The 18,387-nt window shown below is 40.0% G+C and overlaps 1 protein-coding gene across 12 annotated transcripts in view; it reads left to right on the top strand.

Moving 5' to 3' along the window:
- The window catches only part of ERC2 (ELKS/RAB6-interacting/CAST family member 2), an 861,660-nt gene that overhangs the window by 362,798 nt on the left and 480,475 nt on the right, over nucleotides 1–18,387 (top strand). For all 12 annotated transcript variants that reach the window (XM_015571179.1, XM_015571181.1, XM_015571167.1 and 9 more), the window contains 2 exons: nucleotides 10,133–10,270; nucleotides 16,666–16,806. In XM_015571179.1, the coding sequence (XP_015426665.1) occupies nucleotides 10,133–10,270; nucleotides 16,666–16,806 (279 nt within the window). The remainder of the gene's footprint in view (nucleotides 1–10,132; nucleotides 10,271–16,665; nucleotides 16,807–18,387) is intronic.

Below are 18,387 nucleotides of genomic sequence, written 5' to 3'. Positions count from 1 at the left end.
GGGAGGGCAGAGGAAGGGAAGGTGAAAGGGAGTGAGGGAAAGAAGGGAATGCTTGCTCTCCAGGCCAAAGGACTGGGAAAGGAAAAGCCTGCCAGGACTTCACAGTGGCCAACTCTGCTCATGACAGCTTTGCTAGCCAACCCATCCCCCTTCTCCCATCTCCCAGCAGCAGTGGGCCCGAGCTGCCCACAGCAGCTTCCTTAGCAGTACCAGGACAGGCCCCGCTCTCCACAGCCCTAAGTCCCTGGAGCAGCAGCCATTCTGCACCTAGCAGGAGTGTCAGCAAACCAGGGAGGTCAGCCAGAACTCACATACTGAACTGCAGCAGGGCGGCTGACTGCTGAAATAGATATAGATGTAAATAGGAAAACAAAACAAGCCTTCTGACATAGATCCCAAATGTCCACCATATAATTGAAAACACTTGTCATAGCAAGAAGCAGAAAAATCACAATATAAATGAGAAAAGACAACTAATGCCAACACCAAGATAAATCAGATATTAGTTTTGTGACAAAAAATGTATAGCAATTATTATAAAATTGATTGAACAAGTAATTACAAATTCCCTTGAAAAAAATTGGAAATCCGCACTGGAAGGATTCCATAGGGTGGAAATGACAGAAGATAGAATCAGCGGACTAAGGACAGATCAATGGAACTTAAGCTGAGCAGCAGAGGGAACGTGGGCTGGAAAATGAATGAACAGAGCTCAAGGACCTGGGGGACAATAGCAAAATACCTAACATATCGCCAGAGTTCCAGAAGAAGAGGAGAAAGAATAAAGGACTGAAAAGTATTTGAAGAAGTAATAGCTGTAAACTTCCAAAATTGGCAACCAATATAAACCTATAGATTCAAAAAAGAGGAGTGAATCCCAGCTAGGATACACCCAAAGAAATCTATGCCAAGACACATCATAATCAAACCTCTAAAAACAAAAAACTGAAATAAAAATCTGAAAGCAGCTAGAGAGAAACTACTCAATATTTATAGGAGAATGAATACCAATTCAAATAGCAGTAGATTTTTCATGAAACCATTGAGGCCAGAACGATTTGGCATATTTTTCAAATGCAGAAAGGAAAAAATTGTCAGCCACAACTCTCTAGCTGGTGAAAGTATCCCTCAGGAGTTAAGAGGAAATAAAGACATTTTCAGGCAAAGGGAAACCAAGAGTATTTGTCACAAGGACATCTGTCCTTAAAGGAGGACTAAAAAAAGTTCTTTAAGCAGAAAGGAAATTCAAACAAGAAGAAGAATTAGAACTCCAGAAAGGAAAAAAGAACAGTGGAATGGAAAAAATACGGGTAAATATATTGTATCCTTATTCTTGTAAGTTTTTTAAATCATAGTTGATGGTTGAAGCAAAAATCGTAACAGCTTGTTTTGTGGTGCTCAATGTTTGTAGAGGAAATAATGGACAATTGTATGGAAAAGGGGAGAAGGTATGAAGGTCTTAAAGGAAGTTCAATTTCAATACTCCATTTGGATTGCTAAGCTATTTATATCAGTAGGTTGTGAAATGCTGCATATGTAAACTCCATTGCACACAGCAATTGCTACAAAAATGTAAAACTCAGTAAATAAATGAAGAGGAAATCCTAAAAATATTTCAAGTAACCCTCAGGAATATAAGAGAAATGGAGGAATGAACAACAGAGGAAATTAACAGAAAAAAATAATAAAATAGCAGACTTAAGCCCTGACACATCAATGGTCAAACTATAACAATTAAAATAATACATTGTCAGAGTGGATTTTTTAAAGCACATGATACAGCTATATGAGGTCTATAAGAAGTTTGCTTCAAACACACTGACATAGGTTGAAAGTTTTACATTAATTTAAAAAAGGAGCAATGGCTAAGTTAATATCAGTTATTAATATAATAACTTCATAGCAAAGAAAATTACTATAGACAAGGGGTGACATTATGACATAATAAAAGAAGCAATCCACCACGATGACAGCAATCCTAAATGTGGGAGGCAAGAATTCTACCACTGAACCACCAATGCTCCTAAGCAATCCTAAATGTGTATGGAGCAAATAAAATAGCTTCAAAATATATGAGATAAAAATTGATATAACTGAAAGGAGAGATAGACAAAAAATTATAGTTTGGGACTTCACCACCCCAAAATTAGTAATTGATAAACTAATTACAAAAAATTAGCAAAGATACAGAAGAACTGAACTCTTACCAACTAACAAGAGCTAATTGACATTTATAGAACACTCCATCCAACAATTACAGACTACATTTTTTCCAAGTGCACATGTAACATTTACCAAGATAGATCATACTCTGGGTTGTAAAACAAACCTCAGCATATTTAGAAGAATGAATTCCTAGAATATGTTCTATGACCATAATGGAATCAAACTAGAAAACAATAATAGAAAGACATAAGTATCTAGAAATAATTCATGGTTCAAAGAAACTAAATACATAATAATCCACGTTTTGAATATGAAGTTTCACAGGAAAAATATACATGTAACTGAGTGGAAATGAAAATACAATATCAAAATATTGGAGATGCAGCTATAGCAGCGTTGGCAGGAAAGTTTATAGCATCAAATGCTTATATTAGAAAAGAGGAAAGATCACAAATGAATAATCAAAGTTCTTACCTCAATAAACAAAAAAAAGGAAGAAGTAGAAAATGAATCCAAAGCAAGTAAATAATAAAAATAGAGCAGAAATAAATAAAATTAAAAACATAAACAATAGAGAAACTCAATAAGATTAAAAACTGCTGTTTTGGAGAAAAAATCAGCAAAATTGATAACCCACTAGCAACATTGACAAAGATAAAATAAAATATAAATCCCCACTATCAGAAATTAAATAGGAGATATTATGATTCTGTAGTCATTGACAAGTAGGAGTATATTAGAGATAACTTTATACTCATTCATTTGACAGCTTAGTAGAAATGGACTAATTCCTCAGCAATCCAGAAATCACACTATCAAAACTCAAACAAGATGAAGTAACGAACCTGAAAAGGTTTATACGCATTAAATGAATTGAATGTTTAATTTAAAGGTTTATGATTAAGAAACTTCTAGGCCTAGATAGCTTCACTGGAAATCATTGCCAAACAGAATTAACACTAATTTTACTCAGTATTAAACTGAAAAGGGAAGAGGGAATATTTTCCAGCTAATTTTTGAGGCCAGGATTACAGCTATACTAAAAATAGGAAAAGACAATACAAACAACAATCCACAAACCCCCACAATCTAAAAGTATTGACCACTATCTCTCATGAACTGAGATGCAAGAATTCTCAACAAAATATTAGAAATAAAAAACAAACATTTATTAAAATAATAATATATACTATGATCAAGTGAGATTTATCCCAGGTATGCAAGGCTGGTTCAACATTCAAAAGTCAATCATTATAATCCAACATATGAACAGGTTAAAGAAAAAGATATGGTCATATTAATTAACATAGAAAAAGCATTTTGCAAAATTCAACACCTATTCATGATAAAAACTCTTAGCAAGTTAGGAATAGAGGGAGACCACATCAACTTGATAAAGAATATCTGCATAAAAACTTATACCTAATATCTATCTCTCATCATTAAGACTAAATATGTTTTCCCTAAGTTTAGGACAAAGTCAAGGATATCTACTGTCATCACTTTTATGCAATATGCACTCCAAAGTTTTCTCCTTTTTTGTAGATGACATGATTGTCTACATAGAAAATCTCAAGATATAATTGAAAAGGAAAAACAGAAAAACCCTTCTACAATGAATAAGTGAGTTCAGTAAATTCTCAGGATACAAGATCACTCACAAAAATTAATTCTATTTCCACAATGAATATGTAGAGGCTAAAATTAAAATATAATACCATTCATTATAATGCCAAAGTACCAAAGCATGTACAGCATCTTTATTCTGAGATTTACAAAATGTTAATGAAAGAAATCAGAAAAGACTTAAGCAAATTGAAATGTACTGTATTCATGGTTTGGAAGACTCAACATAGTAAAGGTGTCAATTTTCAAAAAATTGACTAGGTTTGATGAAGTTTCGATCAATATTTTGACAAAGGTTTTTATTGACATAGACAAGCTTATTACAAATTTTTTTTGGGGGGAAAGCACAAGCCCAAGTTCAACTAAAACAATCTTTTAAAAAAGAGAGAATAAGGCGGTATGTATCACTATACTCATATTAACCTTTACTATATATCTAACATAAGCAAGACAGTATGGTATTGTTAGAGAGATAGAGACATGGATCAAGAGAAAAAGTAGAGAATTCAGGAGCACACCCATGCAAATATGCCTAATTGATTATTTTACAAAAAAAAAAATTCAATGGAGGTAGGATAGCCTTTTTAATAAATGGTAGAACCATGTGGGCATCCATAGGCAACAAAAATGAGTATTAGCCTAAACTTCACACCTAATGAAAATGAACTCAAAATAGATCATGGACTTAAATGTAAAACAGAAAACTATACACTTATTAGAAAAAATATAGGATAAAATCTTCAGAATCTAGGGCTTGATAACGATTTCATAGAATTAACATTAAAAACATGATCCACAAAAACATGATCCTATATGGTAGGATGATAAACTGGACTTTCTGTACTGTGAAATATCCTGTTAAAAGGATAAAAGACCAGCTACAGTCTGGGAAATAATACAGAAAATAATTGTAAGTCTTATATCTGACAAGGAATTGGTATCTGGAATATATAAAGATCTGTCAAAAGTCAGCAGTAAAAATATCCAATGAAAATGCACAAAAGATACGAGCAAATTTACTGAAGAAGATCTACAGATGGCAACTAAGCATATGAAAAGATGCTCACAGTCACTAGTCATTAGAGAAATGCAAAGAAAACTACAGTGATATGCAGAATCACTAACATAAAAACACCAGTGACAACACCAGAAGGTGGTGAGAATGTAGGGAGACCAGCACATTCACACGTAGCGGGTGGGAATGTAAAATGGTGTGGCCATTGGAGAAGTTTGGCAATTTCTTATACAACTAAAATTGCTTAGTTCCCACATGACCTGGCAGTGGCTCTCTGGCATTATCCCAGAGAAATGAAGACTTACATGCATAGAAAACACTTCTACGTGAATGTTCATAGGCGCTGATTTGTAATAGCACCAACTTGAAACAACAGTATACTTTAACAGGTGAATTGTTCAACAAGCTGGTATATCCATATCATGGAATATTACTTAGCAATGAAGAGGACCAAACTATTTGTAAATATAACAACTTGGATGGATCTCCAGAGAATCATGCTGAGTGAAAAAAAAAAAGCCAGCCCACAGGTCATATACTGTATGACTACACAGCATTTATGTAACATTTGTGGGATAACAACATTATAGAAATGGAAAACAGAGTCATAGTTGCCAGGGGTTAGCGATGAGGCAGAGGCAGGAGATGAGTGGATGCAGTTATAAAAGGGCAGCACAGGGCATCTGTGTGGTGATGGGATTGTTCTGTCCCTTGACTTTGATGGTTCTACACCTGAGATACAACGGTGTAGAACCAAATGCAGACCCGGAGAGATGGATGTGGTGATGGCTACACAACATGAAGGTATTTAATATTACTGAACTGTATGTTAAAAATGGTTAAAATGGTGAATTTTGTTATGTGTCTTTTACCCCAATTTTTTTAAAAAAGGGAATAGGAATGTATTTCAGAAGTATTGAGAGATTAGTAGGCCTATATATTTGTGCTTACCAAGCAACCTATTTTTTAAAAAAATTTCCAATCTGTCATGTAACAATATGTGGTCCTACTGTGTTATGATCACTGTGTGGTTCTGGCCACATGTGACACATGAGTTCAAAAACATCTCAACTGGTCTATATACTATACTGCTCAGGGTGAGAAGTCCATCCCCCATGATCTTGAATATTGGAGTGATATTCAGACACTCTCTGTGTCTGTAGTAGTTTTCTTATCACAGTCTGGTAACAAAGGGTCGCATGAACCATTGGCCAAATGTCTGAATCAAAGCTTAGATCAGGGGTCCTCAAACTTTTTAAATATGGGGCCAGTTCACTGCCCCTCACATGGTTGGAGGGCCAGACTATAGTTTAAAAAAAAACTATGAACAAATTCCTCTGCACACTGCACATATCTTATTTTGAAGTAAAAAAACAAAATGGGAACAAATACAATATTTGTATTTGCATGTGGCCCGCGGGCCGGGCTGTAGTTTGAGGACCCCTGGCTTAAATGTATAGCCCTGTGAGAGCTTCATAGAGAGATAGTTCAGAATACTATATTTTTCTGTGTATAAAATGCTATTTTTTCTAAAATCATTAGACTGAAAATCGAGGGGCGTCTTATACATGGAAGTCAGCCAAGGAGGGAGCCTCATGGGTGTGTAGCTGCCCATACCTTGTCAAACAGGCTTCCTCCAGTCACGAGCCTTATTGTTACTGACATCAGCTAATGCCGTAATTGGAGGTGGAGGTGGAGAGTGCGCAGATGCAACAGGGACTGGAGCATTCTGAGCCCATAAAGATGTCAAAAATTAAAAGATAAGTACCGGTAAGCGATTGTCTTACTCTGCAAAATTCAAACTGAATGTAATCAGCTATGCAAAAGAACATGGAAATAGAGCAGCAGAAAGATAGTTTGGACCTCCTCCCACGGAGTGTGTGATCAGACAGTGGAGAAAACAGGAAGAACAACCCCCTAAGATGTCAAAGGAGAAGAAGGCCTTAAGAGGAAAACCAGCAAAATGTTTAAAATATTGATTTCTTAATTTTGGGTTGGAAAAATGGGGGTTGTCTTATACATGGAAAAATATGGTAATTCCTCCAGGGTGGTATAGTTTGCAGGTTCAGGAACTAACACCAGGGCGCTCCCCTGCTGTTGTGGATATGGGTCATTTTTGGCTCTCTATGCTCTCATTTTCCCCTGAGCTTATGAAGGGACTCTCATGCTGGACTTGAAAATGGCAACACGTGGCTTCTCAGATTCCTTTGCAGGTGGGCTCTGTGCCTTCCCTTCATTCTGTTCCTTAGGTGTATCTGCCCCAGGGTCGCTGGGAGGTTGGGTGTGTGAGGGACGCTCTGCTGTAGCGATTGCAAGGTCTGGGCCAGGGGCTGCCTGACTGCAAGGCTTGTGGTGGTGTCCAGTGGTCAGTGACAGCTGGGTTTGTGCTCAGTGTCTGGTATTCAGCAGCTGACCCAACAGTGTGTACATTAGCATTTGCATCAAAACTTTGGGCATCGTTCTGGACTTTTTTCCCTCTGCCTGGCTTCTCAGCCTCCTGTTCACTATGTTCAGGGCAGATGTAGGAAAGTATAAAGAAGAACAGTGATTTCATTAGTCACACCATTACCAGAAAATAGCATTTTAGTGAGTTTCTTTTATATAGGTATTTTTTTCTATGTAATAACTTTTTTTTTTAACAAACATGTTATTTTACATTCTGCTTCCCCCCTCCCCCTATGCATTCTACTATTTCCATTTAGTGGCATTTGTACGCAAAGGTGATTTTAAATATTTGCATGTCTTAAATGTACCAACTATCTGTAATTGTTAGTAACTTGGACAATTTAATTTTAAGTAGGCATTTGTTATTTATATAATTATTTATTATTTACTTTTGTATATAATCTTATTTTTATATACAAATATTAACTAAAGATAACCCATAATCTCACCAGTCAGATAATCTCAGTTGGCATCAAAAATTAATAAAACCCACATGGTTAGCAAATTCAAGCCGAAAACCACAGAGGTGCACAACAATGAGAAACAGAAGCTTCCTTCTACCTCTGCACCCTAGATCCTTTTCCCCAAAGTTAAGCACTGTAATATTTCTTGTGTCCCCCACCCCAGAAAATGTCTTAATTCCTGTAGCTACATAACTGTGTGTACTTAAAGATTTATTATTATTTTTTTACACAGAGATGGAATTTTCCACACTGTTCTGCACCATGTGCTTCTCTATTAAGATCATTCTTGGAGTCTTTGTGCATCATTGCTTATAGTGGTGCATCCCTTGCTCTACAAATTCCGCATCTGTTACTCAGTATGGCCTGCGATAACATCAGCTCTTCTGTGGGTTCTTAAGTGTGAGATAAATAGATGTGTCAGTTGTATGTCCCAGGTTTCACCAGCCCACATTTCTTCAACTCTTACCTCCCACCTGCATACTGGTAGGACCTCTAACCCTCAACCTCCTTTGTTTTTCTGGTAACTTAAGGGAGGCCCCAGGGTTCCCACAGAGGCTCACAGCTAGGCTCTATTAGCCTGTATTTCCACAAAGCCCCTTGTAATCTGTGCCTACCACTGTCCCAGGGCTGATGTCCTGAGAAAAGGTCCTCTCCCCCCTGTCCGGGGCACTGTCTTCCAGGTTGGACAAGGTGTGTCTAATCGGTTTGCTCAGAACCACCATGGGTTTGCACATGCATATGTACACAAATGTATCTGTGTGTGTGGGAGGGTGTACTCCAAACAATAACATGCACTGTGTGAAGAGTCAGGCCTCTCGGTTGCTGACTTCTTCTACATAACAACCATCAGTTTGACATGTAACCGTCCATATTCTTGCTCACGCAGACATTTGCTTATGATGTATAACTTTGAGCACTTGTCTGGAATGGAGGAAGCCTCTGTTTTGACTGCAGATGATTATGCCTTTTTCCTGTTTTCCATGGAGGGACAGTGAATTCTCACAGTGGTGGCTGGGTAGGAACACATTGCATTCTGATGAAAGAGAAGCTTAATTATTTGATCTATAACCTGAGTTTCCAGGATATGTGTCTCAAGGCAGAAAGCATGTCTGACTAAAGATACATTGGCAACTGGGAAAAAAAAGAAGAAAAGTAGGAAAGAAGGGAGAAAGAAATGTAGGAAGGAGGGAAGGGAGAATGGAAGGAGTCAAAGTCCATCTCTCCTCGCCCACTACCCTTGTAACCATTGGAAAAGTTCGCCAGGTCTCACCCTGCAGGTTGAGGGTCAGCAGCATCACTGTCTTTGTTCTCAGCACTATTTTGACGCTGCTACTGCTGCCATCTCTGCTGTCACCCTCCCCGCCTCCTTATTGCTGCTACGACGGTCATTATGTGTAGTGCCATTCCAGGTTCGTGCTAAATGGATCAAGTAATCCAAAAATTTGTTTGAGTCACACATTGTGAAACATGCCTTTGGAATGATTTCCCGAGAAAGCCTGGGTGCAGAATACAAATATTTTGAATGGACTTATCTTACAGTTGTACTGCTATTTTTCCTTGTCATTTTAAAACCCTTAATACGAATAAATTGTTTGTACAGTGCAGATTTTTTTTAATCCTTAGATAAGAAATACGTGGTTTGAAAGCAGAGAATAAAGACATGAATGATAATGTTCCCAGTGCCCGCTGCAAGGTCCTGGCTGCCGCTCCCGGGCAGGCGTTATAGTCGGCTATTCGGCGTGTTTATTTCAGGCTGCAGATAGTGGATGAAAGTGCCTGGTAGGTTGCCAGCACATGACTTAGTTGCCAAATGGAGTGTTTAGTACTTGTTACATTTGATTTATATCACAAGTTCTTCCCATTAACAGTCTACTGGTGATAACCTACTTGGCTTTTCATGTGGTTTCTTTGAAACAGCCACTTGACAACATTTGGCATATCACAAGGTTTAATACTGAATACAGGAGTGAGTGAATGACTACATGGGTTCTGCTATACACTGATACGCTGCTTGGTGCAGACTGGGTACCCGTTCTGTTCACTGAGGGAATAAATCCTGTATGTGTGTTTCTCTGATTCTCTGCACCACGGTGAGGTCTCTGGATGGGAGACTTAAAGGGCTGGTGGAAGGGGTAGAAACAGATAGAAATAATAGTGCTTACATGTCTGGAGGGCTTGCATTTGTATGGAGGCTGGTATTCTGTTCATCGGTATCATGCTTTAAATGCAAGCTTGAATTATGTGGGAGAAGGTAGGCCTCATCCTAACAGCATTCATTCTAAGTCAGAGTGTAACCTCATAATGCGGTCAATTTCCGTGATCTCAAATCTATTTTTTTTAAACAAGTTCACTTCAGGATTCTTGGCCCTGGATGTGCAATAACACGTGCATTAAATATGGTGATCTTTATTTTCAGATTGAAAACTTGCAAGAACAACTTAGGGATAAAGACAAGCAACTGACCAATCTGAAGGACAGAGTGAAGTCCTTGCAGACAGATTCCAGTAACACCGACACTGCCCTGGCGACACTCGAGGAGGCCTTGTCAGAGAAGGTGAGCTTGGACTAAACAGTGGGGATCAGGACTCAGGGAAATGTGGTTGGGAGGAGATGTTGCAAATGCATTAAATGTGCCCTCTTTTCTCCGCGCACTCACACTGCCCCCAGCCCCTGCGGGGCCGCCCACCCCCGTGCCAGCCCTCGGCAGTAGACTTGGCTCGCTGAAGCCGAGGTGTCTTTTGGAAATGCAAACCTGAGCACCTCACCTTTGGCCCTGCTTGTCCTTGTTCTTGGATGATAAAAAGTAAAACGCTTCACCTGGTCCATAGGGTCCATCCCTCCATCTGATCTGGCTCTTAACTGTCTGTCTTACTCCTTTCTCTTTCTCTCCCTTTCCCTTTCTCCCTATTATTATCCCCCGCTTCCTTCGTTCCTTTCTCTCTTCCTCCTTTCCGCCCTTTCCAGCCTCACCCCCTATCTCTCCTCCCTTTTCCTGTGTGTTAGCTATATTGGCCTTCTCGATTTTCAAGTGTACCATGCTCCCTCCTGCCTCAGACCCTTTGCACAGGCCGTCACTGATCCTAGCATGTTCTTTACTCTCTGCAAACTTGATTCCTTTTCTTCTGAAAGCTCAGTTTCCCGAGGCGCTGTATCACATAGTAGTTAAGAATGTGGACATGGGAGTCAGACTGCCTGGCTTCAAATCCTAGGTGTGCCATTTATACTTTGGACAAGTTACTTCACCTTTCCCTTCCTCAGTTTCTTTCTCCGTTCTTGTTTAGAACGACAGGGATAATACAGTACAGCTGTTGTTGTTACTATTTTACTACTTACTTTCTCAGGGAAGCCTCCTTGGTAAAACCCTTCACTGTGTTCTCATGAATAGCGTGAACTTCCCAGAGCTCATGCCACAATCTTAATTGTGCTTTTATCTATGTCTGTGTGATTAATCGGTCTTCTCTGCAAGACTCCAAGCCCAAGAAGTGCACCCATATTTGGGTGTTATTTATGTGTGGTTAGCTCGCCTTCCCCCTGCCTAGTATAATAATATGTGCACGGGGGCGTGCTCAGCGGAGTTGGATTGAGTGAGACTCCGCCAGATGACAGGCATTGCTGTGGGCACTGGAGTTGCTGCAGAGAATATGGGTAAAAATCCTAGCTGTCCTGGAGGTTAGATTCTAATAAGGGTGAAGGAGAGACAGACAATAAATTAATAAGTAAATATATGGGATTGCAGAGGTCAGGTAACTCTCTCTCCCAGGTCCTCAAATTTCCCATTTGTGGGATGGGGAAATTTGATTAAATGGCCCCAGGTTGTGTAAACCAGTGTATCTTAAAGAAGTCTTCTTTGACTTCTACTTCAGAATTACCAGGAGGTGCATGTTGAAAATCTAAGTCATTAGGCACCACCTATGCCGACTGAATCGGAACCTGGAGTAGGGCCTGGGAGTCTGCACTTTAGCCAGCACTCAGGTCATCTTTATGTTCGTTAGTCTGAGAGCCACTGATCTATGTTAGAAATACAGGGGCTAAAAAAACGTAGTTAGATTCTATGGCTAGATAGTTTTCATGTTCCTTATTAAAATGATAAGATTATAACTTTAGGTTAAGTTATAAGATAGGTTTTATCTGAAGACTTTTAAGAAGAGTAAATATAATGGTTTTTCAGGGAAAGATATTCTTCTATTTCTAGCTTTGAGATTGTATTGCCAAAGCTCTCTGTAGTAGTTTTGTTTGTAAAATCTGAATGAGGGAATGCTGGTTCAAAACTATTAGTGATTATGTCTCCCTTTTGCAGTTTTTGAGCGATAGGATGTCAGCCTACTTGTTTTCTTTCTCCAAATTTACAGATGTAAACATATACCATATAATTTTCCATGTCATGAATTCTTGGCAGGATTTTATCATTTTTTTCCCCCGGCCCTATTAAGATTTGATTTATTCTAGTTTAAATCCCAAAGAATTCCCAAATCTGAAACTACTCCCTTCCTTAAGCACTTCCTTTGAGGCCGAGGGGATGACTGGGAAGGAAGCTGAGGTCTGTGGGAGTCTGGCCCCTCAAACTGCCTCCACTACCTGATAATAGCACCGAGACGGGCTACCTTCTTCTGTGTCTGCTAGTACTGTATTTTCAAAATGCACGTCTAAATGAGCTGATCACTAATTCCGGTCCCTTTGGGGAACTGCCTGGACCGTAATTGTTCAGTTTGCTGGGCCTCAGTCTCAGGCACATGAAAGCTGAATTGCACCATAGATGAGGAGTTGAGAGCTCAGATGTCTCAGAGGGCCTGGCAGGGAACAAAAATGAGGGAAGTGGGTTTGGTGTGATACAGTAGGGACTGTTGGTAACTGTGGTGAGCTGGAGAGTCCTTGACCTGTCTCATAGCATTCACGTTCAGATTTTTAAAAATTACAATGCTCAAGCCAAACCAAATAGCTCTGTGGGCTAGCTATGACCTGTGAGCTGTTAGCTTGCAAACCCTATTTGCATTGACTCTTTTGCCTTTCACAGTAATGAAGAATAAAAGCAAACAGAGAGATTTATTTGAAGGGAATTTTCAAATGGTGCCACAACCACAATGCTAGCATATTTGAAAAGCTCAGACAAAAACACTGAATAGGAAATGGTAAGGTCCTCTATCATGGGGCAAAGAATAGTAGATTTAAGTATTTATCCCAATGGGTGTCAAACTTCAGTGTGCATCCAAATAATCTTATCAATTAGAAGAGTCTTAAAAAACTAGTTTCTAGGGTTCAATTTCCTGGCGATTCTGATTTAATTGCTCAGCTGTGGGGCTGGGAACTGGCAATTTTTAAGAAGCACACACAGTGATTCTGATGCACATGGTCAGTAACCACACTTTGAGAAACACTAAATCTATGTTCTTCCATTGCAAGATGGGCAGAGGGCTCAGTGAGGGAAAATGACTTGACGCAGAAATTAAAAATTTGGTGCATGTGCAGCATCATAGGCCATTTCTGAGCCCCGGGCAGACATCATTAATCAACCGTGGCACAAGCTAACTCCTGAGCCAGCACTCCAGGAAGTCCCTTAGATTCTCAGCTGGCCCATGGTTGGGACTTTGTTGCCTACCCCATGTTAGGATCCTCAGGCCACTCAGCTCACAGGTGATGACATAGGACTTTTGACATCAAAAGCACAAATATCAGAATGGTTGAGATTAAGTCCTATTTCATCACTTGTGAGCTGAGTGGCCTTAGGATCCTAACATATCCTTAATGGCCTTTCCCTCATGAGTTCTAATTTTATCCACACAGAATTGAATAGATCCTCTGGAACGCGACACAGTGCAAAAAATAAAAGGATTAATTAAAAATTATAGAGTCATAAGGACATTGAATTATGCGCTGTCTTTTGGCCATTCCATAGAACCCAGTAGGCATTATTCACCATTCCGCCTGGATTATTACATCCCGGGGAGTGTGTGACTCCTTTTCATTTCTAGGAACTTACTCGAGCATTTGGAGTGTGAAAAAAATAATGCCACTTAGCAAGTTAAGATTGAGTATGACTTAGTCCGAGGATTGACACACAGAAGCTCAGCAGACAGAACCCCTGGTGTTTGTAAAGTGGTCTCCCAAGCCTTGCTGTGGCCACATGGTAGATAAGCAGCGGAGAAAAGCAGATAGCAGGGCCGGAGGCCACTGTAGTTCAGTTCCACCCAGTGATAAAGCACAAATAGATTAGACCGTGCAGAGCCAGAGGAGTGCACCAGGAACACTTGCCAATGCAAATAAGACTAAAACAAGAACACATTGTTGGAATTTCTACAAGTTAGCTGTTAATCAAGTAGATCGTGGCATATTAGGGCTTTTTAACACATGTTTTTGACATCTGGCCCTGTGCGGCTGACAGTTAAATTAGTTTTGTGATTGACGGAGAAATATTTTGGAGTATTGAATCATCAATAACACTTAAAAACGTTATACTGCTTGCTGATTTTTTTTGTCATCAATGCCCAGTCAATAGTACAAGTGCTTAGAGCAAATCAACCTGCTCTCCAAATGACTCGGACACCTTCCGGATGTTAACATACATACTTCGTTTTATTTCCCTTCCTTTGAAGACAAGATGATCCCTCATTTGAGTCCTTATTTCTTCCATCAGGCTTTTTAATTGCCTGGTGTAGGCCAGACAGTTTGCCCAGCCCTTTGGATGTGAGCACTGCCCTTTGAGAAGCTGGCCCGGGAGGACGGGCAGGCTGGAAGCCACGTGAAGGGTGCTGAGTGGGAAAAAATGCCACAGGACCAGGCCAGAGTGATTCTTGAGAAGGTTTCCAAATAGTGAGGTGACACCGTCAGTTTGGGGCTTTAAAAATGTCCCTCCAACAGCCATGTGGTGGACGTGATTGAGATGGAGGGGGCCCGGTGGCCAGGTGACCGGCTCGAAGGCATTTGCATTAAGTGTAGGCAAAAGGCAGCAAGGGCTTGGTTGCTGAAATTGTTAAAAGCCCTTGAGAGACTCCCCATACACTGAGGACATTTCCTTCTTTGGAGATCACATAATCATCCAATTCCCAGTGTCACAGAGTAAAATAGGACTGTCACTGGAATCAAGAAGAAACAAATATAGGCTATTAATGACTCATTTGTTTTATTTCCACCCACACTATTGTAATAATATACTTCATTTTAAAGTATTTCTAAGTAATTGTAAAACAATAATGGTAGTTCCCCCTCACCCCCCTTTAAAGCATTAGATACATAAATTACTATCATTGAGGTAGAACAGTTGCTTCCCTGGGGGATCTTAAATCATAGACTCAGTGTTCCAACTAACTTCCCTCTGCATTAAACACTAGTCTACATTGTCTTATGCATCAGGAATTGTCTTGTATTATGTACTTACAAGAATATAAAGGATAATATCAGGATATTTAAGTGTCATTGCCACACCAGTATTTTTTTAAATATTTTTATTGATTTCAGAGAGGAAGGGAGAGGGAGAGAGCGTTAGAAACATCAATGATGAAAGAGAATCATTGATTGGCTGCCTCCTGCATGCCCCCCTACTGGGGATTGAGCCCACAACCCTGGCATGTGCCCTTGACCAGAATGGAACCTGGGCCCCTTCAGTCTGCAGGCAGATGCTCTATCCACTGAGCCAAACCAGCCAGGGCCACATCAGTATTTTTAAGTGATACTTTCAAAAAGGAAGTTCAGATATGTGTTGGGTAATTTGAAACAAATTTTAGAAATCTAACTCAAACTTTTCTCAAGTGGAACTTTCCTTAAAAAAAGTTTCTTATTTTGATATCAGTAACGTTGCTCAGTTTGGGAGACGTTGTCTACCAGAGTAGTATTTTTAAAAAATATGTTTTATTGATTTTAGAGAGAGAGAGAGGAAGGGAGAGGGAGAGAGGGAAACATCTATTGGCTACTTCCTACATGCCCCCTACCGGCAATTAAGCCTGCAACCTGGGCATGTAACCTGACCAGGAATCAAACCAGCGACCTCTTGTTGCATAGGATGATGCTCAAGCAACTGATCCACACCTGTCGGGCCAGCATGGTATTTTTATTTCAGTATGAAAGTCACGGGCAGACAGGTCCTCAGATCTCCTTGGATGGCTCCATGCGTATGTTGCTGTCAGTGTGTTTTCATGGGCTTAGCTAAGACTAAGAGATCCCTGGATGTCAGCCTGGACCTTCTGTTTGTGAGCTGAGCTACCTTGGATGAGTCAGTTGACCTTTCTGTGCCTGGGTTCCCTCATTTCTGCACCATTCCTAGGAGCCGTGGTTGAGACCTGCTGAGGACTAGGTAAGCAGGCAGGTTATAGTACCTAACCCATACTAAGCTCTCAGGAAAGGACAGCTGCGATGTGAACTTTACTCAAATTTAAGCAATGTTTTGGAGTCTCTACTGATTGCCAATAAACTACTGAAAAAATCTGAAAGTAAATGAACATCTCTAAACACATTGGGAAATCACTTACATATTCAGCTAATTCTTAATTTTGTTTCGAGTTTTTACTTGAGTCCATCCTAAGTCCTGCCCTACTTCAATCCACTTTCTGGTCAGAGAAGCGTCATTAGAAACCAAAGAAAGTTCTCTGCCATCAAATGGGAAGACCAGCAGAGAGGGTGGGGCCGGCAAGGCTTTGGCTGGTCTGGAGTCTTGGTGCCTGAGCCTGTCTCTGTTGGAATTTCTCTTGACATTTTCCAAGCACCACCATGAACCAAAACAGCCTCAGAGCTTGAACATTAATATCCCTTGTGACTCTATCATGCTAACTTTCATCAACAAGGCAAAAGCTGTATTGATTGTCTGTTATGCCTCTCTTCGCACACCCAGTTTTTAATCTTGTGTATTAATTCTTGTAAAGAATTTCTTACATTTATTGCCTCATTTCTTTTGGTAGCATGTCTTGCCATATATACTGATGGGTTTTCACTTTTTTCTTTTTTTTTTTTACAATTGCCTCCCAGGAAAGAATTATTGAGCGCTTGAAAGAACAGCGGGAAAGAGATGATCGGGAAAGACTAGAAGAGATAGAATCTTTCCGAAAAGAGAACAAAGACCTGAAAGACAAGGTCAATGCTTTGCAAGCTGAACTGACTGAGAAAGAGGTGAGTCTGGAGAAACAAACGAACCATGTTGATAGTCCTCATAAACTCCTATTCATGGCAGCCTCAAGAGGCTAAAGACTAAGTTTGAGGGCCTCTGTGAAGGCTTGGGGAACATAGTTACCCTTCTTTATAAAGCTGTCTGAATTCAAAGGAAAATATATACTGTAACTCTCTTCATCAGTGATGCTCAATGCAGATCTTCTCTACTAGCTGCATGTGGTGTAGTTCCTTGAAATTCTTCTTGATGTCTTGGCCTAGATGTCATTGTCCCATGATATTTTTGTTTGAGAGAACAACAAAAACATCTATACTAATAAAAGGTTAATATGCTAATTAGATCAGGAGACCTTCTGGGAGACCGTTCAGGGAGGGTAGTTGTGACTCTATGATGAAACAGGCCAGCTAGGGAGGGCAGTTGGGGGCAAGAAGGCTGGTGAGGGGGGCAGTTGGGGGTGAGCAGGCCAGCAGGAAGAGTGGTTAGGGGTGATTGGGCAGACAGGCAGGTGACTTGTTAGGAGCCAGCGGTCTTGAATTGTGAGAGGGATGTCCGACTGTCGTCGGACACCTCCGATCCGAGGTGTCTCAGATCGGAGAGGATGCAGGCCGGGCTGAGAGACCCCCACCCCCCATGTGCACAAATTTCGTCCACTGGGCCTCTTCAATAATAATAATAGCTCTACTTTATTGAAGGCCTTTTGTGTGCTTACCTTGGGTAGGGTGATTTACATTCATCTATGCTTCTCAAATGGATCGCCCAATACCCAGGTTAAAAGATATGGTACTAGGCTGGACACAAAGGTATAGGTTAAATGTGGCTGCTCTTCTGGGACATCATTTTCACATGGTGGTAAATAATTTAAAATAATATTTTTATGTTGGAGCAAACATGGAAACAGAGAACAGATCTCACCTGCATTTTTACAGTAAAACAATATACTTTAAAGGAATTTCTTGTTGGGGGTTATGGAGAGGATGCTTTGGGCTATAACCCAATACTCTTCAGTTTACTTACGGGTGCTTGGGGGAGAGGTTTGAGAAACAGCAATGCACATTATTCAATCTCCAAACCTCTGAGACATGTGCTATTGTTCATGGTCCCTTCACCCTCTCCTGCAGGGCTTTTCCAGACCTTTCTCTCTGCTGGGCTTCCTCACTGCAGAGTTGCCCATTTCCCAGCTGCAAACTGTTACCTCAACCAATGGCTTCTGATAATTCTGTATGAATCAAAGTATAGTCTAAATTTGGAATCCAAGAAGGGAAGAATGGATGAGGAATAGGATTTTGGAAGAAACTCAGAAGCAAAATTTATTCACCCTAAAATTTAAAGTGAAAATTTAAGTTTTTTAGAGAGGAGATTACAGTTTTGATATGAAAATAAACAATGTAAATCCTCTTTCAACTGTATTTTTTGATCATCCAACCTGGGGGTCTGTAACTACTGTAGTTGATATATGACAAAAGCATAGAACTTTGCAGCATTCTTCGCCAATGGCAAGTGTTCTTTATGGGTTTGCAAGTTGAAATACACACACACACACTCACACACTCACACACCCCTATTTGAAACGAGATCTTGATGAC

Source organism: Myotis davidii, unplaced genomic scaffold (genome assembly GCF_000327345.1).
Source record: "Myotis davidii unplaced genomic scaffold, ASM32734v1 scaffold111, whole genome shotgun sequence".
Taxonomy (NCBI): domain Eukaryota; kingdom Metazoa; phylum Chordata; class Mammalia; order Chiroptera; family Vespertilionidae; genus Myotis; species Myotis davidii.
This window is presented reverse-complemented; position numbering and strand designations above follow the sequence as displayed.